The 26,917-nt window shown below is 44.6% G+C and overlaps 1 protein-coding gene across 1 annotated transcript in view; it reads right to left on the bottom strand.

The window, feature by feature from the left end:
* Nucleotides 1-224: 224 nt before the first annotated feature.
* The window catches only part of LOC106561783 (ATP-dependent Clp protease ATP-binding subunit clpX-like, mitochondrial), a 34,440-nt gene continuing 7,747 nt past the window's right edge, over nucleotides 225-26,917 (bottom strand). The window contains exons 6-15 of the mRNA XM_014126024.2: nucleotides 25,909-26,065; nucleotides 23,587-23,628; nucleotides 21,134-21,298; nucleotides 20,800-20,964; nucleotides 19,468-19,556; nucleotides 13,519-13,683; nucleotides 10,950-11,249; nucleotides 5,988-6,080; nucleotides 5,644-5,750; nucleotides 225-2,494 (exon numbers count right to left, since the gene is read on the bottom strand). Coding sequence (XP_013981499.2) covers nucleotides 2,401-2,494; nucleotides 5,644-5,750; nucleotides 5,988-6,080; nucleotides 10,950-11,249; nucleotides 13,519-13,683; nucleotides 19,468-19,556; nucleotides 20,800-20,964; nucleotides 21,134-21,298; nucleotides 23,587-23,628; nucleotides 25,909-26,065 — 1,377 coding nt within the window. The 3' untranslated portion in view covers nucleotides 225-2,400. The remainder of the gene's footprint in view (nucleotides 2,495-5,643; nucleotides 5,751-5,987; nucleotides 6,081-10,949; nucleotides 11,250-13,518; nucleotides 13,684-19,467; nucleotides 19,557-20,799; nucleotides 20,965-21,133; nucleotides 21,299-23,586; nucleotides 23,629-25,908; nucleotides 26,066-26,917) is intronic.

The raw sequence follows: 26,917 nt of genomic DNA, 5'->3' as shown, positions 1-26,917 counted from the left end.
CCCCTCAGTGGTGCCACATGGCATGGTAGTCATGGCGCCCCTCAGTGGTGCCACATGACATGGTAGTCATGACGCCCCTCAGTGGTGTCACATGGCATGGTAGTCATGGCGCCCCTCAGTGGTGTCACATGGCATGGTTGTCATGGCGCCCCTCAGTGGTGTCACATGGCATGGCAAGTGGAGTTTGAACAAAATAGCACAGAGAAGCTTTTAAACAATCTACATTGACAGTAAGAGAGATATACATTTTATTTATGATATTTAAAACAATCACAACTGGGGTGTTTTACATGTTATCATTTAGCTTTGAGGAGAGCGTTGACTGGGGGGGGGGGGACTGAAAGCAAACACAAATAAGGTAGAAACCTGATGAATGTTCATCTATTACTATTAGTGTACATACAGCATTACGAGGACATTGAACAGCATGGTTCAGTGTGAACAGAAGTAGTAAAGACTTTGTTGCTTTTAGTAACGTGACATAATGAAGCATAACTACAGAAGGTGAGGTGGGGATTTGTAAAGCCCGAACCAGAGCAAAGGGAAAACCATATTCAGAGAACTGATCTTGGACCAGTGTAGCCTTTTAGATTGTAATAAATACTATTATATGGACAAGTGGGACCTGGTCCTGGATCAGCAACACAAACCCCATTTTGTTTTGAATACCGGCCCTTTGACCTTACTTGATATTGATCCAACGGTAATCCTGTGAGGTTAGAGACAGTAGACAAGCAAAATAACCATTGACGTTTTTTTTATTTTTATGTCACTACTACAATCAAAACATTCAGCGTCTGAAATGGCACCCTATTCCCTATATAGTGCACTACTTTTGATCAGAGGGCCCTAGACGAATAGGGTACCATTTTGGACTCAAGCCCGTACTGTTCAGTGTGCCGGTGTAGCGTGTAGTACACTGATAATCACTATTACAGGCGTGTTCCTGTAATACACGATCATCAACATTAACTCAGCAGCCCTGATGTTTAAACATACACAGTTCATTATGAACCCACCGTTAGTATCATGGTGGATACGAGGAGATATGGACTTCAATTAGTGGCAGAATGGTTTTTGTTTGTTTTGTTGTTGCAGTAATTTAACACCATAGAAAAACAATATGCTCATCATGGAATATTATGTGTATTATATATATTATTATGGAATATTATGTGTATTATATATATTATATAATATTATTATGCTCTGGTGACCAGACCTGGGTTCAAATACTACTGGACTTGATTAAGTTTTCCTGACATAATGTAATCAGTAAAATAAGTTCAACAATGTGAACTGGCTGATCCCATTCACGTTATACTTGTTTCCCTGGCTGATCCCATTCACGTTATACTTGTTTCCCTGGCTGATCCCATTCACGTTATACTTGTTTCCCTGGCTGATCCCATTCACGTTATACTTGTTTCCCTGGCTGATCCCATTCACGTTATACTTGTTTCCCTGGCTGATCCCAATCACTTGTTTCCCTGGCTGATCCCATTCACGTTATACTTGTTTCCCTGGCTGATCCCATTCACGTTATACTTGTTTCCCTGGCTGATCCCATTCATGTTATACTTGTTTCCCTGGCTGATCCCATTCACGTTATACTTGTTTCCCTGGTTGATCCCATTCACGTTATACTTGTTTCCCTGGCTGATCCCATTCACGTTATACTTGTTTCCCTGGCTGATCCCATTCACATTATACTTGTTTCCCTGGCTGATCCCATTCACATTATACTTGTTTCCCTGGTTGATCCCATTCACGTTATACTTGTTTCCCTGGCTGATCCCATTCACATTATACTTGTTTCCCTGGCTGATCCCATTCACATTATACTTGTTTCCCTGGCTGATCCCATTGATGTTATATGTGTTTCCCTGGCTGATCCCAATCACTTGTTTCCCTGGCTGATCCCAATCACTTGCTTCCATGGCTGATCCCATTCATGTTATATGTGTTTCCTTTGCCACTTCAACCTGCCATCACAACACAATAGGAAAGAACACAATCACCTATTTAAAATACAAATTGCATTCTCTTAAGATAGATAAAAGGCAATCCCCAAAGATGGAAAATATACTATAAAAAAAAAGGTCCACGTTGTTAGTGGCCCTTCATTCGTAACTAAACAACTACCATTTGATTCACAGGACCAACAGGTATTTACAGATCTCACATCCTAGTTGTTCCTTATGAAAACACACAGAGAGAGAGAAAGGGTTTCTTCATGTTGTAGATTCAGTAGCTGGGGGGCTGGAACTCAAGGAACCCACAACTGGCTTCCAAAAAGGTTCTAGAAGGTGTTCTAATGATTCTAGATTTCACTGTGTGGAAATTCTGTAGCGGTTCTTGAAAATGAGTGTCAGTAAAAAAAGGTCAAGGTGGATCAGATCAGTTATTAGCTGCTGCGTCCACCTGTCTGGGCCAGTTCTCCTCTTCAATACCAGAGTCATACTCCTCCTCGGCTTCCTCCTTCACTGGAGCCCTGGTAATATAGTTACATTTGAAGCATTTAGCAAACACTCTTTGGGTTAGATGTGCACGCAGACAGAGAGACAGACAGAGACAGACAGAGAGAGACAGAGAGAGACAGAGAGAGAGTAATAGTGGTTGTGGAGATGTTGGGAACATTACTGAAACCTGACCTGAAGTTCCCATGTACTCAGTGTTCTGTTCTTAACATAAAGTACCAGTCAAAAGTTTGGACACGCCTACTCATTCAAGGGTTTTTCTTATTTTTTTTAAAACTATTTTCTACATTGTAGAATAACAGTGAAGACATCAACACTATGAAATAACACATATGGAATCATGTAGTAACCAAAAAAAGTGTTAAACAAGTCAAAATATATTTTAGATTTGAGATTCTTCAAAGTAAGCACCCTTTGCCTTGATGACAGCTTTGCACACTCTTGGCATTCTCTCAACCAGCTTCATGAGGTAGTCACCTGGAATGCATTTCAATTAACAGGTGTGCCTTGTTAAAAGTTAATTTGTGGAATTTCTTTCCTTCTTAACCTGTTGGGTCTAGGGGGCAGCATTTGCACGTCTGGATAAAAAAAATGTACCCGATTTAATCTGGTTACTAATCCTACCCAGTAACTAGAATATGCATATACTTATTATATATGGATAGAAAACACTCTAAAGTTTCCAAAACTGTTTGAATGGTGTCTGTGAGTATAACAGAACTCATTTGGCAGGCAAAACCCTGAGACATTTTCTGACAGGAAGTGGATACCTGATGTGTTGTATTGACTTTAAACCTATCCCATTGAAAAACACAGGGGTTTAGGAATATTTTGGCACTTCCTATTGCTTCCACTAGATGTCACCAGCCTTTACAAAGTGTTTTGAGTCTTCTGGAGGGAGATCTGACCGAACAAGAGCCATGGAACGGTGATGTCCCATTAGACACCTGGCGCGCTACTTCATGTTGGGTACCCTCGTTCCAATACGTTATAAAAGACTATGCATTCGTCCACCTTGAATATTATTCATGTTCTGGTTAAAAAAGGCCCTAATGATTTATGCTATACAACGTTTGACATGTTTGAACGAACGGAAATATATTTTTTCCCCTCGTTCATGACGAGAAGTCCGGCTGGCTTACATCATGTGCTAACGAGACGGAGATTTTTGGACATAAATGATGAGCTTTTTTGAACAAAACTACATTCGTTATGGACCTGTGATACCTGGAAGTGACATCTGATGAAGAGAATCAAAGGTAATGGATTATTTACATAGTATTTTCGATTTTAGATCTCCCCAACATGACGTCTAGTCTGTATCGCAACGCGTATTTTTCTGGGCACAGTGCTCAGATTATTGCAAAGTGTGATTTCCCAGTAAGGTTATTTTTAAATCTGGCAAGTTGATTGCGTTCAAAAGATGTAAATCTATAATTCTTTAAATGACAATATAATATTTTACCAATGTTTTCTAATTTTAATTATTTAATTTGTGACGCTGACTTGACTGCCGGTTATTGGAGGGAAACGATTTCCTCAACATCAATGCCATAGTAAAACGCTGTTTTTGGATATAAATATCAACTTGATAGAACTAAAAATGCATGCATTGTCTAACATAATGTCCTAGGAGTGTCATCTGATGGAGATTGTAAAAGGTTAGTGTATCATTTTAGCTGGTTTTATGGTTTTGGTGACCCTGTCTTTGACTTGACAAAACATTACACACAACTCTTGTAAATGTACTGTCCTAACATACTCTAAATTTATGCTTTCGCCGTAAAACCTTTTTGAAATCGTAAAACGTGGTTAGATTAAGGAGATGTTTATCTTTCAAATGGTGTAACATAGTTGTATTTTTGAAAAATTTGAATTTTGACATTTATTTGGATTCAAATTTGCCGCTCTTGAAATGCACCTGCTGTTGATGGAGTGCACCACGGGTGGCACGCTAGCGTCCCACCTAGCCCCAAGAGGTTAACGCGTTTGAGCCAATCAGTTGTGTTGTGACAAGGTAGGAGTGGTATACAGAAGATAGCCCTATTTGGTAAAAGACCAAGTCCATATTATGGCAAGAACAGCTCAAATAAGCAAAGAGAAATGACAGTCCATCATTACTTTAAGACATGAAGGTCAGTTAATACGGAAAATGTCAAGAACTTTGAATGTTTCTTCAAGTGTAGTCACAAAAACCATCAAGCACTATGATGAAACTAGCGCTCATGAGGACCGCCACAGGAAAGGAAGACCCAGAGTTACCAGCCTCAGAAATTGCAGCCTAAATAAATGCTTCACAGAGTTCAAGTAACAGACACATCACAACATCAACTGTAAAGAGGAGACTGAGTGAATCAGGTCTTCATGGTCAAATTACTATAAAGTAACCACACCAATAAGAAGAAGAGACTTTCTTGGGCCAAGAAACACATGCAATGGACATTAAACCAGTGGAAATGTGTCCTTTGGTCTGATGAGTCCAAATTTGAGATTTTTGGTTCCAACTGCAGTGTCTCTGTGAGAAGCAGTGTGGTTCCCATCGTGAAGCATGGAGGAGGTGGTGTGGTGGTGCTTTGCTGATGACACTGTATGTGATTTATTTAGAATTCAAGGCACACTTAACCAGCATGGCAACCACAGCATTGTGCAGCGATACGCCATCCCATCTGGTTTACGCTTAGTGGGACTATCATTTGTTTTTCAACAGGACAAGGACCCAAAACATACCTCCAGGCTGTATAAGGGCTATTTGACCAAGAAGGAGAGTGATGGAGTGCTGCATCAGATGACCTGGCCTCCACAATCACCCGACCTCCACCCAATATATTTTAATTTGTTTCACACTTTTTTGGTTACAACATGATTCCATATGTGTTATTTCATAGTTTTGATGTCTTCACTATTATTCTACAATGTAGAAAATAGTAAAAAAATTAAGAAAAAAAAACCCTTGAATGACAAGGTGTCCAAACGTTTGACTTGTACTGTACCTCTGGCATGATGAAACCAACAGAATTATATGGTTGTTATTCATCTATTGAAATGTAACTTTTACTTAACTAGGCAAGTCATTTAAATCCTGGCCTGGCAAGAGATAAGCACAGCAATAAACAAAGACACTACGATGCCAATAAGTGTTGAATAAGAACCAAAACAGACTAACCTGACGTATTGTGGCTCTGATACGCCCTGGACGACGTCCTGGGTTAACTCCACAGACATGATGTCTGAACATGGCACCTCGAACATGGGCTCCAGAAGAAGCTTCTCCTGTATTTAAAAAATAAAATAAAAAATAGACATATTTCACACAGTAGTGTCAGAAAACTGAAACAAGACATGGTATAGGAATGAATTCATCTCACCTTCATTACACTGTCACAGAAGTCACTAGAAATACCACTTAGATGTACCATCAGCAACTGAATCCAGTGTTTGTATATTGTTACTGCTGATAAGACTCAAAACACCCAACTTCTAGGAACTGAGCACATTGTATTGACTGACCATGATGGACCTCAAGCCTCGGGCTCCTGTCTTCCTCTCCAGAGCCAGCTTGGCGATAGCCCTCAGAGCATCTGTGGTTACATTCAGTTCACACTGGAACAATCAGAGAGACAGAGAGGAAGAGAGAGAGAGAGAGAGAGAGAGAGTGAGAGAAAGAGAGGAACACAAGAGGTTAAAACAGGAACCGAGACAGAGGCAGAGCGAATGTGATATGCACATCCAAAGACTTGGGCTAGACTAAACATGACAAACACATCCTTGATAATGACAATATTATGTCTAGTTTGTGTCTGCTAAGTAGCCAGCAGTCCTGTGAGCAGCTGAGAGAGAGAGAGAGAGAGAGAAAATTCTACGCCATTAAAAAGCAAATTCAAATTGAAATACCTATTAAAATTTGTCTAAAACGAATTGAATATGTCATTGAACCAATTGCACTTTATGGCAGCGAGGTGTGGGGTCCACTTGCAAAACAAGATTTCATCAAATGGGACAAACACCCCATTGAAACCCTGCATGCAGAGTTCTGTAAGATTCTCCTACATGTCCTGAGGAAAACTACAAACAATGCATGCAGGGCAGAATTAGGCTAATATCCACTAATAAAAACTCAAAAAACAGCAATTAAGTTTTGGAAACATCTAAAATCTAGTGACCCCCTCTCATATCATTACCAAGCCCTGCAATGCCAAGAGCTGAGCAAAGAAAAGAGTCCCTTCATCCAGCTGGTCCTGGAACTGAGTTCACAAACCTGTTCTACTAACACACTGAAGCCTCAGGACCCTCATCCAGCTGGTCCTGGGGCTGAGTTCACAAACCTGTTCTACTAACACACTGAAGCCTCAGGACCCTCATCCAGCTGGTCCTGGGGCTGAGTTCACTAACCTGTTCTACTAACACACTGAAGCCTCAGGACCCTCATCCAGCTGGTCCTGAGTTCACAAACCTGTTCTACTAACACACTGAAGCCTCAGGACCCTCATCCAGCTGGTCCTGAGTTCACAAACCTGTTCTACTAACACACTGAAGCCTCAGGACCCTCATCCAGCTGGTCCTGAGTTCACAAACCTGTTCTACTAACACACTGAAGCCTCAGGACCCTCATCCAGCTGGTCCTGAGTTCACAAACCTGTTCTACTAACACAGTGAAGCCTCAGGACCAGAACATCCAATCAATCAGAATAAACCAAATTACAACACAGTCAAAACAAAACTACATTGCTTATTGGGAAACACAAACACAAAGCAAAATGCAGTGCTATCTGGCCCTAAATCGACAGTACACCGTGGCTAAATATTTGACCATGGTTACTGATCAAAACCTTAGAAAAACCTTGACAAAGTACAGGCTCAGTGAGCACAGCCTTGCCATTGAGAAGGGTAGACACTGGAAAACCTGGCTCTCTGTAGAGGAAAGGCTGTGCAACCACTGCACAACAGCAGAACCTGAGACGGAGCTGCATTTCCTGATAAAATGTCCAAAATATAAAACAATTAGAGTGTAATTTACCCAAATTTGAAACCCTTATTCAAGGTTTTAACCTGTTAGGGCTAGGGGGCAGTATTGACACGGCCGGATAAAAAACGTACCCGATTTAATCTGGTTACTACTCCTGCCCAGTAACTACAATATGCATAAAATTATTGGCTTTGGATAGAAAACACCCTAAAGTTTCTAAAACTGTTTGAATGGTGTCTGTGAGTATAACAGAACTCATATGGCAGGCAAAAACCTGAGAAGATTCCAAACAGGAAGCGCCCTCTCTGACAAGTTGTTGTTCATCTTGGCTCTTTTTATTGAAGACTGAGGATCTTTGCCGTAACGTGACACTTCCTACGGCTCCCATAGGCTCTCAGAGCCCGGGAAAAAGCTGAACGATATCGAGGCAGCCTCTGGCTGAAACACATTATCGCGTTTGGATAGTGGCTGGTCAGAGTACTCTGAGACTCACGCTCGTGCACGAGATGTGTTTATTTTCTCTCTCTTTGTACGTATACAGGCTTTCCCGGTCGGAATATTACCGCTTTTTTACGAGAAAAATGGCATAAAAATTGATTTTAAACAGCGGTTGACATGCTTCGAAGTACGGTAATGGAATATTTAGAATTTTTTTGTCACGAAATGCGCCATGCTCGTCACCCTTATTTACCCTTTCGGATAGTGTCTTGAACGCACGAACAAAACGCTGCTATTTGGATATAACAATGGATTATTTGGGACCAAACCAACATTTGTTATTGAAGTAGAAGTCCTGGGAGTGCATTCTGACGAAGAACAGCAAAGGTAATAACATTTTTCTTATAGTAAATCTGACTTTGGTGAGTGCTAAACTTGCTGGGTGTCTAAATAGCTAGCCCTGTGATGCCGGGCTATCTACTGAGAATATTGCAAAATGTGCTTTCACCGAAAAGCTATTTTAAAATCGGACATATCGAGTGCATAGAGGAGTTCTGTATCTATAATTCTTAAAATAATTGTTATGTTTTTTGTGAACGTTTATCGTGAGTAATTTAGTAAATTCACCGGCAGTGTTCGGTGGGAATGCTAGTCACATGCTAATGTAAAAGCTGGTTTTTGATATAAATATGAACTTGATTGAACAAAACATGCATGTATTGTATAACATAATGTCCTAGGGTTGTCATCTGATGAAGATCAAAGGTTAGTGCTGCATTTAGCTGTGGTTTGGGTTTATGTGACATTATATGCTAGCTTGAAAAATGGGTGTCTGATTATTTCTGGCTGGGTACTCTGCTGACATAATCTAATGTTTTGCTTTCGTTGTAAAGCCTTTTTGAAATCGGACAGTGTGGTTAGATTAACGAGAGTCTTGTCTTTAAAATGGTGTAAAATAGTCATATGTTTGAAAAATTGAAGTTTTTGCATTTTTGAGGTATTTGAATATCGCGCCACGGGATTACACTGGCTGTTGAGTAGGTGGGACGCTAGCCCATAGAAGTTAACCTCTCTAGGCTAGGCGGGACGAATTCGTCCCACCTACGTAACAGCCACTGCTATCCTGTGGTGCGATTTTCAAAACCTTAAAAATCCTATTACTTCAATTTCTCAAACATATGACTATTTTACAGCCATTTAAAGATAAGACTCTCGTTAATCTAACCACACTGTCCGATTTCAAAAAGGCTTTACAACGAAAGCAAAACATTAGATTATGTCAGCAGAGTACCAAGCCAGAAATAATCAGACACCCATTTTTCAAGCCAGCATATAATGTCACCAAAACCCAGAAGACAGCTAAATGCAGCACTCACCTTTGATGATCTTCATCAGATGACAACCCTAGGACATTATGTTATACAATACATGCATGTTTTGTTCAATCAAGTTCATATTTATATCAAAAACCAGCTTTTACATTAGCATGTGACGTTCAGAACTAGCATACCCCCGCAAACTTCCGGGGAATTCGCTAACATTTTACTAAATTACTCACGATAAACGTTCACAAAAAGCATAACAATTATTTTAAGAATTATAGATACAGACCTCCTCTATGCACTCGATATGTCCGATTTTAAAATAGCTTTTTGGTGAAAGCACATTTTGCAATATTCTAAGTACATAGCCCAGGCATCACGGGCTCGCTTATTTAGACAGGCGGCAAGTTTAGCACTCACCATAATCATATTTACTATTATAAAAATGTCATTACCTTTGTTGTCTTCGTCAGAATACACACCCAGGACAGCTACTTCAATAACAAATGTTGGTTTGGTCCAAAATAATCCATCGTTATATCCGAATAGCGGCGTTTTGTTCGATGCGTTCAGACACTATCCGAAATAGTAAAGAAGTGTCACGCGCTTGGCGCAATTCGTGACAATAAAATTCTAAGTATTCCATTACCGTGCTTCAAGCATGTCAACCGCTGTTTAAAATCAATTTTTACGACATTTTTCTCGTGAAAAGCGATAATATTCCGACAGGGAATCTCCTTTCGGCAAACAGAGGAAAAAATCCCAAAGGCGGGGGCGGTCGGGGTCACGCGCATAAGCTAGTGTCTCTTGATCGGCCACTTGAGAAAGGCGATAATGTGTTTCAGCCTGGGGCTGGAATGACGACATTCTGTTTTTTCCCGGGCTCTGAGCGCCTATGGACGACGTGGGAAGTGTCACGTTAGAGCAGAGATCCTTAGTAAATGATAGAGATGGAAAAGAAGTTCAACAAATGGTCAGACAGGCCACTTCCTGTAAAGGAATCTCTCAGGTTTTGACCTGCCATTTGAGTTCTGTTATACTCACAGACACCATTCAAACAGTTTTAGAAAATTTAGGGTGTTTTCTATCCATATGTAATAAGTATATGCATATTCTAGTTACTGAGTAGGAGTGGTAACCAGATTAAATAGGGGTATGTTTTTTATCCAGCCGTGTCAATGCTGCCCCCTAGCCCTAACAGGTTAAAGACCTCTCTGATGAGAGTAGGCTACCCGTCCTGTTGGGGGAGGAAGCAGAGAGCTGTGGGTTGGCAGCGCTCTACATTGCTGCCTGCCATAAGTTGAGGGACAGTGTCTGACAGACCAATCAACCTGCACATGTCCTCTACTGTATGCTTACTGTTATTGTTGAATGTATGGTTATTTTGACCCTTGGTTATTGTTGTTACTGTTGTCCCTTTGACAATTTTGATTCTAATTTTTATATTGTAAATATCCAAAATAAGCTTTGGCAATATGTACATTGTTACGTCATGCCAATAAAGCGAATTGAATTGAGAAAAAAAGAGAGAGGGAAAGAGAGAGAGAAGGAGAGAGAGAGAAAGACAGCGAAAGAGCTTGTAGATTCTCAGCAGTATAAATGTTCTTCCAGTCCTGAGAAAGGACTTTCCTTCCTCACCTTGTCCATGCTGAAAAGAGCCTGGTACTGAGACTACTACTTTTAAAGCAATCCCCACAACTTTACTTCATGTAAAGTTACCATCTAGTTACTACTAATACTACTAACCTTGTCCATGTTGAACAGGGCCTGGTACTGGGGTATGACGGCGTTGCGTGGTTCTGTCAGGATACGGACCAGCATCTCTTCATCCAGACTGTGTAGAGGCACCACCACAGGCAGACGCCCTACAAACTCCGGAATCATCCCAAACTCAATGAGGTCCCGGGCCTCCACGAGCTTCAGCAGACGGTCCTTCTCCTCGATCTCTGCCACCATGTCTGTCTGTTCGCTGCTGTTAGCCTGGTCGGCTGCTGCCGCCGCACGGCGACCCTTACCCATGTTGGATGGTGTGCCAAAGCCTAGGTACTAGAAAAAGAAAAAAGAAAGGTAACAACAGGTACTACATAGGCGGAGGGGGACCAGGGAGGAGAGGGTTAAGGAAAATGCATGTGGTCTAAAGCACTGAAGAAATGAGAGAGAGGTAACAACAGGTACTACATAGGCGGAGGGGGACCAGGGAGGAGAGGGTTAAGGAAAATGCATGTGGTCTAAAGCACTGAAGAAATGAGAGAGAGGTAACAACAGGTACTACATAGGCGGAGGGGGACCAGGGAGGAGAGGGTTAAGGAAAATGCATGTGGTCTAAAGCACTGAAGAAATGAGAGAGAGGTAACAACAGGTACTACATAGGCGGAGGGGGACCAGGGAGGAGAGGGTTAAGGAAAATGCATGTGGTCTAAAGCACTGAAGAAATGAGAGAGAGGTAACAACAGGTACTACATAGGCGGAGGGGGACCAGGGAGGAGAGGGTTAAGGAAAATGCATGTGGTCTAAAGCACTGAAGAAATGAGAGAGAGGTAACAACAGGTACTACATAGGCGGAGGGGGACCAGGAAGGAGAGGGTTAAGGAAAATGCATGTGGTCTAAAGCACTGAAGAAATGAGAGAGAGGTAACAACAGGTACTACATAGGCGGAGGGGGACCAGGGAGGAGAGGGTTAAGGAAAATGCATGTGGTCTAAAGCACTGAAGAAATGAGAGAGAGGTAACAACAGGTACTACATAGGCGGAGGGGGACCAGGGAGGAGAGGGTTAAGGAAAATGCATGTGGTCTAAAGCACTGAAGAAATGAGAGAGAGGTAACAACAGGTACTACATAGGCGGAGGGGGACCAGGGAGGAGAGGGTTAAGGAAAATGCATGTGGTCTAAAGCACTGAAGAAATGAGAGAGAGGTAACAACAGGTACTACATAGGCGGAGGGGGACCAGGGAGGAGAGGGTTAAGGAAAATGCATGTGGTCTAAAGCACTGAAGAAATGAGAGAGAGGTAACAACAGGTACTACATAGGCGGAGGGGGACCAGGGAGGAGAGGGTTAAGGAAAATGCATGTGGTCTAAAGCACTGAAGAAATGAGAGAGAGGTAACAACAGGTACTACATAGGCGGAGGGGGACCAGGGAGGAGAGGGTTAAGGAAAATGCATGTGGTCTAAAGCACTGAAGAAATGAGAGAGAGGTAACAACAGGTACTACATAGGAGGAGGGGGACCAGGGAGGAGAGGGTTAAGGAAAATGCATGTGGTCTAAAGCACGGAAGAAATGAGAGAGAGGTAACAACAGGTACTACATAGGCGGAGGGGGACCAGGGAGGAGAGGGTTAAGGAAAATGCATGTGGTCTAAAGCACTGAAGAAATGAGAGAGAGGTAACAACAGGTACTACATAAGCGGAGGGGGACCAGGGAGGAGAGGGTTAAGGAAAATGCATGTGGTCTAAAGCACTGAAGAAATGAGAGAGAGGTAACAACAGGTACTACATAGGCGGAGGGGGACCAGGGAGGAGAGGGTTAAGGAAAACGCAACTTGGCACAGCCACTGAGGGGTGGGACAACATTCCACAATCAACAGCCTGATCAATTCTATGCGAAAGAGATTTATTTTACAAGGCAAGTCAGTTAAGAACAAATTCTTATTTTACAATGACAGCCTACCAGGTTAAACTGCCTTGTTCAGGGGGCAGAACAACAGATTTTTACCTTGTCAACTCGGGGATTCGACCCAGCAACCTGGCCCAACGCTCTAACCACCTGCTGCCCCAGATGTGTCGCTCTGCATGAGGCAAATGGTGGTCACACCAGATACTGACTGGTTTTCTGATCCACACCCCTACTTTTTTTTTTTTAAGGTATCTGTGACCAACAGATGCACATCTGTATTCCCAGTTATGTCAAATCCATAGATTAGGGCCTAATGAATGTATTTAAATTGACTGATTTCCTTATATGACCTGTAACTCAGTAAAACGTTGAAATTATTGCATGTTAGGTTTATATTTTTGTTCCGACGGTTCTGATGACGACTGTTGAACTCACGAGGCATTTATTTAGCTGTATTTTTCAAGAATCAATATATTATTAAATATTATTAAAATGGATGTAGAAACTGCAGATTGCCCCTTTAAAAATTGACAAATACGTAAACTAAGATTGCTCAGACTAGAGATACTCTACTGACCGAGTCTCTTTATAAAACCAGTGAAACAGAATAAATAGTCAAAGGACTGCAGCAGTTTTACAGTTCTGGGTCGATAGAAAAAAAAAAAAAGGGGAAAATTATATATAAATTTTTTCTTACTAACCTTTTCATTCTTTCGTCTGCTGACGATTCTGTCGAGTCCGTTGAAGGCTCCTGACGCTACGAACAGGATGTTAGTGGTGTCCACCTGCACAGTCTCTCCTCTCAACTTCCTGGAGTTCTTCTCTGGAACGTTCACGATCGTGCCCTCCAGGAGTTTCAACAGGCCCTACATTCAAAAATACACGACGTCAATCACTAACACATCCCATTAGGTAACCGCTCTACAACAGGGTTGCCCAGCTGGCCCCCTAAAGTTCACGGAGAACATACATATATATACTTGAACAGATGACACTTGTAGCTGAATTCCTGGGGTTTTTACACTCTTTTATAGCCAACAATGAAATTTGTTATATATATATATATATATATACACACACACATATATAAATTATATATATATATATATATATACATAAATTATATATATATATACACACACACACACACACACACACACACACACACACACACACACACACACACATACATACATATATATATAAAATTAACAAATTTCATTGTTGGCTATAAAAGAGTGTAAAAAACCCAGGAATTCAGCTACAAGTGTCATCTGTTCAAGTATTCCCATACATAGAAAAACATGATAAGTATTCCCATTCATAATAGAAAAACATGATAAGTATTCCCATTCATAATAGAAAAACATGATAAGTATTCCCATACATAGAAAAACATGATAAGTATTCCCATTCCCATACATAATAGAAAAACATGATAAGTATTCCCATACATAGAAAAACATGATAAGTATTCTCATTCATAATAGAAAAACATGATAAGTATTCCCATACATAGAAAAACATGATAAGTATTCCCATTCATAATAGAAAAACATGATAAGTATTCCCATTCATAATAGAAAAACATGATAAGTATTCCCATACATAATAGAAAAACATGATTGTTTACAAATGTAATTAAGGTTTGAAATGATTCTCTCTCTTTGGGCTTCTTTCAGTCAATTTACATTCTATAAATTATTTGTAATTATGTTCTGTCCCCCCGCCTCTGAATCTAGCCGACGAGCCCTACTCTACAATCACACCTCGACATCAAGGACCCTGGCTGTGAGGTTCAAAACTAACACCACCCCGCTATAGCATTGAATTGCAATAGTCATTATTACTCTTGCATGTAATAATAGCTACTGTAGCCACGATCCTCACAAGGGCGACGGGCTACTGTAGCCACGATCAGCACAAGGGCGACGGGCTACTGTAGCCACGATCAGCACAAGGGCGACGGGCTACTGTAGCCACGATCAGCACAAGGGCGACGGGCTACTGTAGCCACGATCAGCACAAGGGCGACGGGCTACTGTAGCCACGATCCTCACAAGGGCGACGGGCTACTGTAGCCACGATCAGCACAAGGGCGACGGGCTACTGTAGCCACGATCAGCACAAGGGCGACGGGCTACTGTAGCCACGATCAGCACAAGGGCGACGGGCTACTGTAGCCACGATCAGCACAAGGGCGACGGGCTACTGTAGCCACGATCAGCACAAGGGCGACGGGCTACTGTAGCCACGATCCTCACAAGGGCGACGGGCTACTGTAGCCACGATCCTCACAAGGGCGACGGGCTACGATCAGCACAAGGGCGACGGGCTACTGTAGCCACGATCAGCACAAGGGCGACGGGCTACTGTAGCCACGATCAGCACAAGGGCGACGGGCTACTGTAGCCACGACCAGCACAAGGGCGACGGGCTACTGTAGCCACGATCAGCACAAGGGCGACGGGCTACTGTAGCCACGATCAGCACAAGGGCGACGGGCTACTGTAGCCACGATCAGCACAAGGGCGACGGGCTACTGTAGCCACGATCAGCACAAGGGCGACGGGCTACTGTAGCCACGATCAGCACAAGGGCGACGGGCTACTGTAGCCACGATCAGCACAAGGGCGACGGGCTACTGTAGCCACGATCAGCACAAGGGCGACGGGCTACTGTAGCCACGACCAGCACAAGGTCGACGGGCTACTGTAGCCACGACCAGCACAAGGGCGACGGGCTACTGTAGCCACGACCAGCACAAGGGCGACGGGCTACTGTAGCCACGACCAGCACAAGGGCGACGGGCTACTGTAGCCACGACCAGCACAAGGGCGACGGGCTACTGTAGCCACGATCAGCACAAGGGCGACGGGCTACTGTAGCCACGATCCTCACAAGGGCGACGGGCTACTGTAGCCACGATCAGCACAAGGGCGACGGGCTACTGTAGCCACGATCAGCACAAGGGCGACGGGCTACTGTAGCCACGATCAGCACAAGGGCGACGGGCTACTGTAGCCACGACCAGCACAAGGGCGACGGGCTACTGTAGCCACGATCAGCACAAGGGCGACGGGCTACTGTAGCCACGATCAGCACAAGGGCGACGGGCTACTGTAGCCACGATCCTCACAAGGGCGACGGGCTACTGTAGCCACGATCAGCACAAGGGCGACGGGCTACTGTAGCCACGACCAGCACAAGGGCGACGGGCTACTGTAGCCACGATCAGCACAAGGGCGACGGGCTACTGTAGCCACGATCCTCACAAGGGCGACGGGCTACTGTAGCCACGATCAGCACAAGGGCGACGGGCTACTGTAGCCACGATCAGCACAAGGGCGACGGGCTACTGTAGCCACGATCCTCACAAGGGCGACGGGCTACGATCAGCACAAGGGCGACGGGCTACTGTAGCCACGATCAGCACAAGGGCGACGGGCTACTGTAGCCACGACCAGCACAAGGGCGACGGGCTACTGTAGCCACGACCAGCACAAGGGCGACGGGCTACTGTAGCCACGACCAGCACAAGGGCGACGGGCTACTGTAGCCACGACCAGCACAAGGGCGACGGGCTACTGTAGCCACGATCAGCACAAGGGCGACGGGCTACTGTAGCCACGATCCTCACAAGGGCGACGGGCTACTGTAGCCACGATCAGCACAAGGGCGACGGGCTACTGTAGCCACGATCAGCACAAGGGCGACGGGCTACTGTAGCCACGATCAGCACAAGGGCGACGGGCTACTGTAGCCACGATCAGCACAAGGGCGACGGGCTACTGTAGCCACGACCAGCACAAGGGCGACGGGCTACTGTAGCCACGACCAGCACAAGGGCGACGGGCTACTGTAGCCACGACCAGCACAAGGGCGACGGGCTACTGTAGCCACGACCAGCACAAGGGCGACGGGCTACTGTAGCCACGACCAGCACAAGGGCGACGGGCTACTGTAGCCACGACCAGCACAAGGGCGACGGGCTACTGTAGCCACGATCAGCACAAGGGCGACGGGCTACTGTAGCCACGATCAGCACAAGGGCGACGGGCTACTGTAGCCACGATCCTCACAAGGGCGACGGGCTACTGTAGCCACGATCAGCACAAGGGCGACGGGCTACTGTAGCCACGATCAGCACAAGGGCGACGGGCTACTGTAGCCACGATCAGCACAAGGGCGACGGGCTACTGTAGCCACGATCAGCACAAGGGCGACGGGCTACTGTAGCCACGATCAGCACAAGGGCGACGGGCTACTGTAGCCACGATCAGCACAAGGGCGACGGGCTACTGTAGCCACGATCAGCACAAGGGCGACGGGCTACTGTAGCCACGATCAGCACAAGGGCGACGGGCTACTGTAGCCACGATCAGCACAAAGGGCGACGGGCTACTGTAGCCACGATCAGCACAAGGGCGACGGGCTACTGTAGCCACGATCAGCACAAGGGCGACGGGCTACTGTAGCCACGATCAGCACAAGGGCGACGGGCTACTGTAGCCACGATCAGCACAAGGGCGACGGGCTACTGTAGCCACGATCAGCACAAGGGCGACGGGCTACTGTAGCCACGACCAGCACAAGGGCGACGGGCTACTGTAGCCACAATCAGCACAAGGGCGACGGGCTACTGTAGCCACGATCAGCACAAGGGCGACGGGCTACTGTAGCCACGATCCTCACAAGGGCGACGGGCTACTGTAGCCACGATCAGCACAAGGGTGACGGGCTACTGTAGCCACGACCAGCACAAGGGCGACGGGCTACTGTAGCCACGATCAGCACAAGGGCGACGGGCTACTGTAGCCACGATCCTCACAAGGGCGACGGGCTACTGTAGCCACGATCAGCACAAGGGCGACGGGCTACTGTAGCCACGATCCTCACAAGGGCGACGGGCTACTGTAGCCACAATCAGCACAAGGGCGACGGGCTACTGTAGCCACGATCAGCACAAGGGCGACGGGCTACTGTAGCCACGATCAGCACAAGGGCGACGGGCTACTGTAGCCACGATCCTCACAAGGGCGACGGGCTACTGTAGCCACGATCAGCACAAGGGCGACGGGCTACTGTAGCCACGACCAGCACAAGGGCGACGGGCTACTGTAGCCACGATCAGCACAAGGGCGACGGGCTACTGTAGCCACGATCCTCACAAGGGCGACGGGCTACTGTAGCCACGATCAGCACAAGGGCGACGGGCTACTGTAGCCACGATCCTCACAAGGGCGACGGGCTACTGTAGCCACAATCAGCACAAGGCGACGGGCTACTGTAGCCACGATCAGCACAAGGGCGACGGGCTACTGTAGCCACGATCAGCACAAGGGCGACGGGCTACTGTAGCCACGATCCTCACAAGGGCGACGGGCTACTGTAGCCACGATCAGCACAAGGGTGACGGGCTACTGTAGCCACGACCAGCACAAGGGCGACGGGCTACTGTAGCCACGATCAGCACAAGGGCGACGGGCTACTGTAGCCACGATCCTCACAAGGGCGACGGGCTACTGTAGCCACGATCAGCACAAGGGCGACGGGCTACTGTAGCCACGATCCTCACAAGGGCGACGGGCTACTGTAGCCACAATCAGCACAAGGGCGACGGGCTACTGTAGCCACGATCAGCACAAGGGCGACGGGCTACTGTAGCCACGATCAGCACAAGGGCGACGGGCCTAAGTCAGTCAGGTATGTAATGTTTGCGATGTGCTGTACATCAGATATGTGAATAGCCATCCGTATGCTGACATGCTGCATGACAAAGACTTTTCTAATGGAAACAAGTAAAGTCATCATTAGAGGCATCTAGCGCACAACTGTTGCTGTAGAATAAGTTTACCAAACATTAGGAACACGTTACTAATGTCGAGTTGCCACCCCCTTTTTCCCCTCAGAATAGCCTCAATTCATCAGGGCACGGGACTCCACAAGGTGTTGAAAGTGTTCCACAGGGATGCTGGGCCCATGTTTACTACAATGCATCCCACAGTTGTGTCAAGTTGTCTGAATGTCCTTTGGGTGGTGGACCATTCTTGATACACACGGGAAACTGTTGAGCGTGGAAAAACCCAGCAGCGTTGCAGTTCTTGACACAAACCAGTGTGCTTGGCATCTACTACCATACTCAGTTCAAAGGCACTTAAATCTTTTATCTTGCCCATTCACCCTCTGAATTACACACACACAATCCATGGGGGCGGCAGGTAGCCTACTGGATAGAGAGTTGAGCCAGTAACCAAAAGGTTGCTAGATCAAATCCCCGAGCTGACAAGGTAAAAATCTGTCGTTCCGCCCCCTGAACAAGGCAGTTAACCCCACTGTTCCTAGGCTGTCAATGTAAATAAGACTTTTTTTCTTAACTGACTTGCCTAGTTAAAATAAAACGATTGTCTCAAAGCTTAAAAAAAATATATATATAATGTATTTAACCCGTCTCCTCCCCTTCATCTACACTGATTGAAGTGGATTTAACAAGTGACATCAATAAGGGGTCATAGATTTCACCTGATCAGTCTGTCATGGAAAAAGCAGGCATTCTTAATATTTTGTGTATGTCTGGACACTACCGTAAAGTTGACCAAATGACTTTCCTAAGCTTGGGATAATAAAGTAGAGTTGTGTTGAGTACTGGCCTGCTGTACACCCTCTCCTCCTACGTCTCTGAGCTGGTGGATTCCAGGAACACTGCCGATCTTATCCACCTCGTCCAGAAACACAATGCCTGGACAGGGAGACATTTTACATTCAACTAAGGCAGGTAAAATTACTTTCAGTGCCTTCATGAAATTATTCATACCCCTTGACTTATTCAACATTCTGTTGTGTTACAGCCTGAATTCAAAATGGTTTCAATATTTTTTTTTCTTTTCCCTCACCGATCTACCCCATAATGACAAAGTGAAAACATGTTTTTAGAAATCTTTGAATATATATATATTGAAAATAAAAATACAGAAATATCTCATTTACATAAGTATTCACACCCCTGATTCAATACATGTTAGAATCACATTTGGCAGTGAATACAGATGTGAGGCTTTCTGGGTAAATCTCTAAGATCTTTGTCTCTCAGTGTCTGGTGGAAAGCAGACTGAACCAGGGTTTCCTCCAGGATTTTGCCTGTGCTTAGCTCTATTCCATTTCTTTTTATCCTAAAAAATAAATTAAATAAATAAATACATTTTTTTTTTAAAACTCCCTAGTCCTTGCCAATGACACCCCCCTCAGTTTTCTATCACAACTTAAACTCTGTAACTGTTTTAAAAAGTCACCATTGGCCTCAATGGTGAAATCCCTGATCAGTTTCCTTCCTCTCCGACAACTGAGTTAGGAAGGACGCCTGTATCTTTGTAGTGACTGGGTGTACCGATACACCATCCAAAGTGTAATTAATAACTCAACCATAATCAAAGGGATATTCAATGTCTGCTATTTTTTATTTTAACACATCTACCAATAGATGCCCTTCTTTGCGATGCATTTGAAAACCTCCCTCGGGCTTTGTGGTTGAATCTGTGTTTGAAATGCACTGCTCGACTTGAGGGACCTCAAAGATAATTGTATGTGTGGGGTACAAAGATGAGGTAGTCCACTTTGACATTACGGGGGGCGGGCATTGTGTGTATGCCAGTGACACAAAAATCTAAATTGAATCGATTTTAAATTCAGGCTGTAACAACAAAAAGTCAAAGAGTGTGAATACTTTCTGAAGGATCTGTAAATATCCCAGAAACACAATGTCTGTACGTGGAAACCACATCTTATAGTGAGATAGCAGTCATTATATTGAACAGATATACATTTTGTACATATGCGATTAAGATCAACTTGCATAATAAGATTGATTTGTTTATTTGAACCACAAGAGAAAAGTGAATTCTCATTTTTACTGTAGATGAAAAATAATTTATGGAACTATTAAAGTCCTGACGATGCAGAAAACAGTGTTTTGTGAAGTCACCCACCTTGCTGTGCTTTATCCACAGAGTAGTTTGCATCCTGCAGCAGCTTAGCAATAACAGACTCAATATCGTCCCCCACATAGCCAGCCTGGGTCAGGGTGGTACAATCACAGATGGCAAAAGGTACATCTAGACACTTGGCCAGGGTCTGGGCCAACAATGTCTTTCCTGGGAAATATAAAGTGAGGAATATATTTTTTTGTTTTTTGTTGAATGGACATGACACAAGGATATATTTACATTTACGTTATTTAGCAGACGCTTTTATCCAGACTGACTTACAAACTTATTTCCAAGCAGTAAGTCGTTTTTGGACCCCCCAGGTTTGTTGACTAACCTGATCCGGTTGGGCCTAACAGGACGATGTTGCTCTTCTCCAGTTTGATGTCAGTATGAGTAGAGTCTAACACGTCCCCGCCTCTCTTCTCCCGAGTGGCCTGCTGCTGCACGGAGGCGCCCAGAGCGTTGCCATGGGGACTGATCCCTGCTATCTGAAGTAGTTCTACAATAACAAAATGTAAACAAACAAAAAAACAAAACAGTCATATTGTATATTTGAGTTCAGATTTTTTTTAGTTCAGGCAGCGGTGAATTCTAGCCCTGTCCCAAATCTGTTTGTGCTCTTGCTAAATATCAAAAACGCCATTGTGGTCCTTGTCAAGCTTGTTTGGCATGACTGATTCCATAAGGAGTTGGCGAGAGGGCAGAAACACATTTGCCCCCAGGCTAGGGAAAACACATTTTGGGTTTTCATGGCAATGACCAGGCACAAAAACATAACTTTTCCAAACAGGATATGCAATGTTGGCCTACTGTGACCTGGCAACTTGTGTTGTACTACACATCTCTACTGTATTTCTTGTATTACTGTGTACTCAGTGTACAAAACATTAAGAACACCTGCTCTTTCCATGACAGACTGACCAGGTGAATCCAGGTGAAAGTTATGATCCCTTATTGATGTCACTTGTTAAATCCACTTCAATCAGTGTAGATGAAGGGGAGAGGAGACAGGTTAAAGAAGGATTTTTAAGCCTTGAGACATGGATTGTGTAGGTGTGTCATTCAGAGGGTGAATGGGCAAGACAAAATATTGAAGTGTATGGTAGTAGGTGCCAGGCGCACCGGTTTGGGTCAAGAACTGCAACGCTGCTGGGTTTTTCACCCTCATCAGTTTCCCATGTGTATCAAGAATGGTCCACCACCCAAAGGACATCCAGCCAACTTGACACAACTGTGGGAAGCATTGGAGTCAACATGGACCAGCATCCCTGTGGAACGCTTGACACCTTGTAGAATCCATGTCCTGATGAATTGAGGCTGTTCTGAGGGCACCTCAATATTAGGAAGGTGTTGTGAGGGAAAGTGTTATGTTTATGAATCAAAGCTACTTTTCTAATAACCAATTAGATGGGTTCATGCAGGTGACTGACTGATCGTGTATGGAGGAATCCTCACTTGGCAGTACGCCCAGAATATTGCTATGGGAACAACCAAGGTATCAACACACACACACACACACACACAGACAGACAGACAGAGAGAGAGAGACAGAGAGAGAGAGAGAGAGAGAGAGAGGTATTGGTCAGTCACATGTGCGAGTCACCGGTAATGAATGAATTATGCTAAATCATGCAAATTGAACTTGTCTGTGTATAGCCGTATATAAGGCAACTGTTGGGACTGCCCCAGCAGAGCTTCTGATAGACCTGTACGGTGTGCAGAGTTTGTTGTAACCTTTTTAATTTAACCTTTTATTTTACTAGGCAAGTCAGTTAAGAACAAATTCTTATTTACAATGACGACCTACCGGGGAACAGTGGGGTTAACTGCCTCGTTCAGGGGGCAGAACGACAGATTTTTAGCTTGTCAGCTTGGGGATTTGATAGGTTACTGGCCCAACGCTCTATCCACTAGGCTACGCTGCCGCCCAACTTGCTGATAATAAAAAGAGTGATTCATTTAACATTGACGTCAGAGGTCCCTGATGTTGAATTTCCACCGCCGTGTTCTTAATGTTTTTGTACACTCCCGTGTACGTTTGTGTCTCGCGCTTTCAGTTCTCCAGGCATAATATTACACGATCTAGGCTCTAGTTATAATGTCAAGTATCAGTATCTGTGGTGCTGCTTCGCTGCAATAGGTCAAAGTTCAATCTAAAAATACATGCGCTCCACTCTACTGGCAGCCAGTATGTACTCAACATCCTTTCAAATGCTTAACATGGGCTTCCTGTTTGGCTCAGTTGGTAGAGCATGCTTAACATGGGCTTCCTGTTTGGCTCAGTTGGTAGAGCATGCTTAACATGGGCTTCCTGTTTGGCTCAGTTGGTAGAGCATGCTTAACATGGGCTTCCTGTTTGGCTCAGATAGTAGAGCATGCTTAACATGGGCTTCCAGTTTGGCTCAGTTGGTAGAGCATGCTTAACATGGGCTTCCTGTTTGGCTCAGTTAGTAGAGCATGCCCCCCCACCCCAGACGTGTCACATGTTTGTTTTAAACCGAAACTGATTCAATTAGTCAAAGGATTAGTGATGATTAGTTGAGTAATTGAAATCAGGTGTGAAAGTTCAAGATAGATAAAAAAAAATGTAACACACCCTGAAAACAATAAGTCATTAACAACAAGAGAAGTTCATCTGTAAACTTCAGCATTTGAGTAATTCTTGAAAAAATTGTTTTTATATAATTATATACAAAACAGAACGCTCCAATCAAAAATGTGACATGTTAAAAATAAAAATCGCCAATGATACGAAACTATGTAAGGAGGACCAATCAAATCACTTACTCGTGAATCTGTACTCATCGTCCCGTCTTCTCATCTCTAGCTCTACAGAGGATGACAAAGTACTCAAAATCAACACGATCACAGCCAGATTAACACATCATCACTACAGCTCTGCAAGGAGGAATCAGACTCCACTGTTGTAAATCATCACCTCGTTAAATCCATTAAAAATCATCAGTTTAAAACCGTGAAATGTGGGTGTAAAAGTAAATCATTGAACAAAATGCCAAATTACACCGACGAGAGCACTTTAAGGTGACTGACATGAACAGGACTGAACCGGTGTTTCAGCACATTCTAGAAAACAGTAGTTGGGTCTGTGTTGCCTATTGATATTCTACTATTCTGGAAGTAAACCAACTTACTTTTTGTCCGGTCTACGTTTCCTGGAAACTGAGGCCGGGGTGACAATTACAAAACATTTTAAACAAACAAAGGCCTGTAGCTGACTGAACTCTGCTGGCCTCGTGGTGTCAGATCACACTGACCTCGTGGTGTCAGACCTACTGTAGCTAACAGACTACACTGACCTCGTGGTGTCAGACCTACTATAGCTAACAGACTACACTGACCTCGTGGTGTCAGACCTACTATAGCTAACAGACTACACTAACCTCGTGGTGTCAGACCTACTATAGCTAACAGACTACACTGACCTCGTGGTGTCAGACCTACTATAGCTAACAGACTACACTGACCTCGTGGTGTCAGACCTACTATAGCTAACAGACTACACTAACCTCGTGGTGTCAGACCTACTATAGCTAACAGACTACACTGACCTCGTGGTGTCAGACCTACTATAGCTAACAGACTACACTGACCTCGTGGTGTCAGACCTACTATAGCTAACAGACTACACTGACCTCGTGGTGTCAGACCTACTATAGCTAACAGACTACACTGACCTCGTGGTGTCAGACCTACTGTAGCTAACAGACTACACTAACCTCGTGGTGTCAGACCTACTATAGCTAACAGACTACACTGACCTCGTGGTGTCAGACCTACTGTAGCTAACAGACTACACTAACCTCGTGGTGTCAGACCTACTATAGCTAACAGACTACACTAACCTCGTGGTGTCAGACCTACTATAGCTAACAGACTACACTAACCTCGTGGTGTCAGACCTACTATAGCTAACAGACTACACTGACCTCGTGGTGTCAGACCTACTATAGCTAACAGACTACACTGACCTCGTGGTGTCAGACCTACTATAGCTAACAGACTACACTGACCTCGGTGTGAACGAGGCCTGTTTCTAACTAACACTAGACTGTACTACTGACCTCGTGGTGTGAACGAGGCCTGCTTCTAACTAACACTAGACTGTACTACTGACCTCGTGGTGTGAACGAGGCCTGCTTCTAACTAACAGTAGACTGTACTACTGACCTCGTGGTGTGAGCGAGGCCTGCTTCTAACTAACACTAGACTGTACTACTGACCTCGTGGTGTGAGCGAGGCCTGCTTCTAACTAACACTAGACTGTACTACTGACCTCGTGGTGTGAGCGAGGCCTGCTTCTAACTAACACTAGACTGTACTACTGACCTCGTGGTGTGAGCGAGGCCTGCTTCTAACTAACACTAGACTGTACTACTGACCTCGTGGTGTGAGCGAGGCCTGCTTCTAACTAACACTAGACTGTACCACTGACCTCGTGGTGTGAGCGAGGCCTGCTTCTAACTAACACTAGACTGTACTACTGACCTCGTGGTGTGAGCGAGGCCTGCTTCTAACTAACCTACTGACCTCGTGGTGTGAACGAGGCCCGTTTCTAACTAACACTAGACTGTACCACTGACCTCGTGGTGTGAGCGAGGCCTGCTTCTAACTAACACTAGACTGTACTACTGACCTCGTGGTGTGAACGAGGCCTGCTTCTAACTAACACTAGACTGTACTACTGACCTCGTGGTGTGAGCGAGGCCTGCTTCTAACTAACACTAGACTGTACTACTGACCTCGTGGTGTGAGCGAGGCCTGCTTCTAACTAACACTAGACTGTACTACTGACCTCGTGGTGTGAGCGAGGCCTGCTTCTAACTAACCTACTGACCTCGTGGTGTGAACGAGGCCCGTTTCTAACTAACACTAGACTGTACCACTGACCTCGTGGTGTGAGCGAGGCCTGCTTCTAACTAACACTAGACTGTACTACTGACCTCGTGGTGTGAACGAGGCCTGCTTCTAACTAACCTACTGACCTCGTGGTGTGAACGAGGCCCGTTTCTAACTAACACTAGACTGTACTACTGACCTCGTGGTGTGAGCGAGGCCTGCTTCTAACTAACACTAGACTGTACTACTGACCTCGTGGTGTGAGCGAGGCCTGCTTCTCCACCTCCACCTGTCTGCTCCCAGCAGGGATGTTGTTGTAGATTCTCTTGTAGTGATTATACACAGCTACCGCCAGCACCTTCTTAGCGTAGGACTGACCCACTACGTACTTGTCCAGGTAGGCATAGATCTGGAAGACAGGTTCATTGACATTTACGATGAGACCTTATAACGTGGTCATACAAGTCTAACAATAAAGGAACTGTTTCATAATGCATCTCCAGGCTTTAAGTAAAGTTTTCATGACAAGTCTTACGGTGCATTATCAATCGTAAACAACCGTTTTCGTAAACTAACAGTGAAAAGTTTACTTACGGGTCCTTTTCCAACTATGCAGATTAAGATAAAATATTTAAATAAAAAAATAGAAGCCTGTGTATTTGTGTATTACAGAAATAAGGAAGTGGATGGCGGCACGTATTACTTTTAAACTCGGACAAAAACAGAGATGCTAGTTCTAGGTCCCAAAAAACAAAGAGATCTACTGTTAGATGGTCGTCTCAAATAAAACTGTGAAGGACCTCACCGTTACTCTGTACCCTGTTCTCTCTTTTGACAAACATATCAAGACTGTTTCCAAGGGTAGACCATTTTCGTAAAATTGCTAAAACAGGAAACTTTTTGTCCAAAAATGATGCAGAAAAGCTAATCCATGTTTTTGTCACGTATAGGTTAGACTACTGCAATGCTCTACTTTCCGGCTACCCGGATAAAGCACTAAAATAAACTTCAGTTAGTGCTAAACACGGCTGCTAGAATCCTGACTAGAACCAAAAAATGTGATCATATTACTCCAGTGCTAGCCTCCCTACACTGGCTTCCTGTTAAGGCAAGGGCTGATTTTGTAATAAAGATAATCTAACGTTTTACCTAATGATATATAAGGAGGGCATTTGCACAACATGTTTCACAACAGCACACAACAAAATTCCAGAGACATATTGAGCGACCAACTGATACCAATCACGACCACACCCAGAGG

The sequence above is a fragment of the Salmo salar genome, chromosome ssa10 (assembly GCF_905237065.1).
Source record: "Salmo salar chromosome ssa10, Ssal_v3.1, whole genome shotgun sequence".
In the NCBI taxonomy this organism is placed as follows: domain Eukaryota; kingdom Metazoa; phylum Chordata; class Actinopteri; order Salmoniformes; family Salmonidae; genus Salmo; species Salmo salar.
The sequence above is the reverse complement of the archived record's forward strand: the minus strand, read 5'-3'. Positions and strand labels throughout refer to the sequence as shown.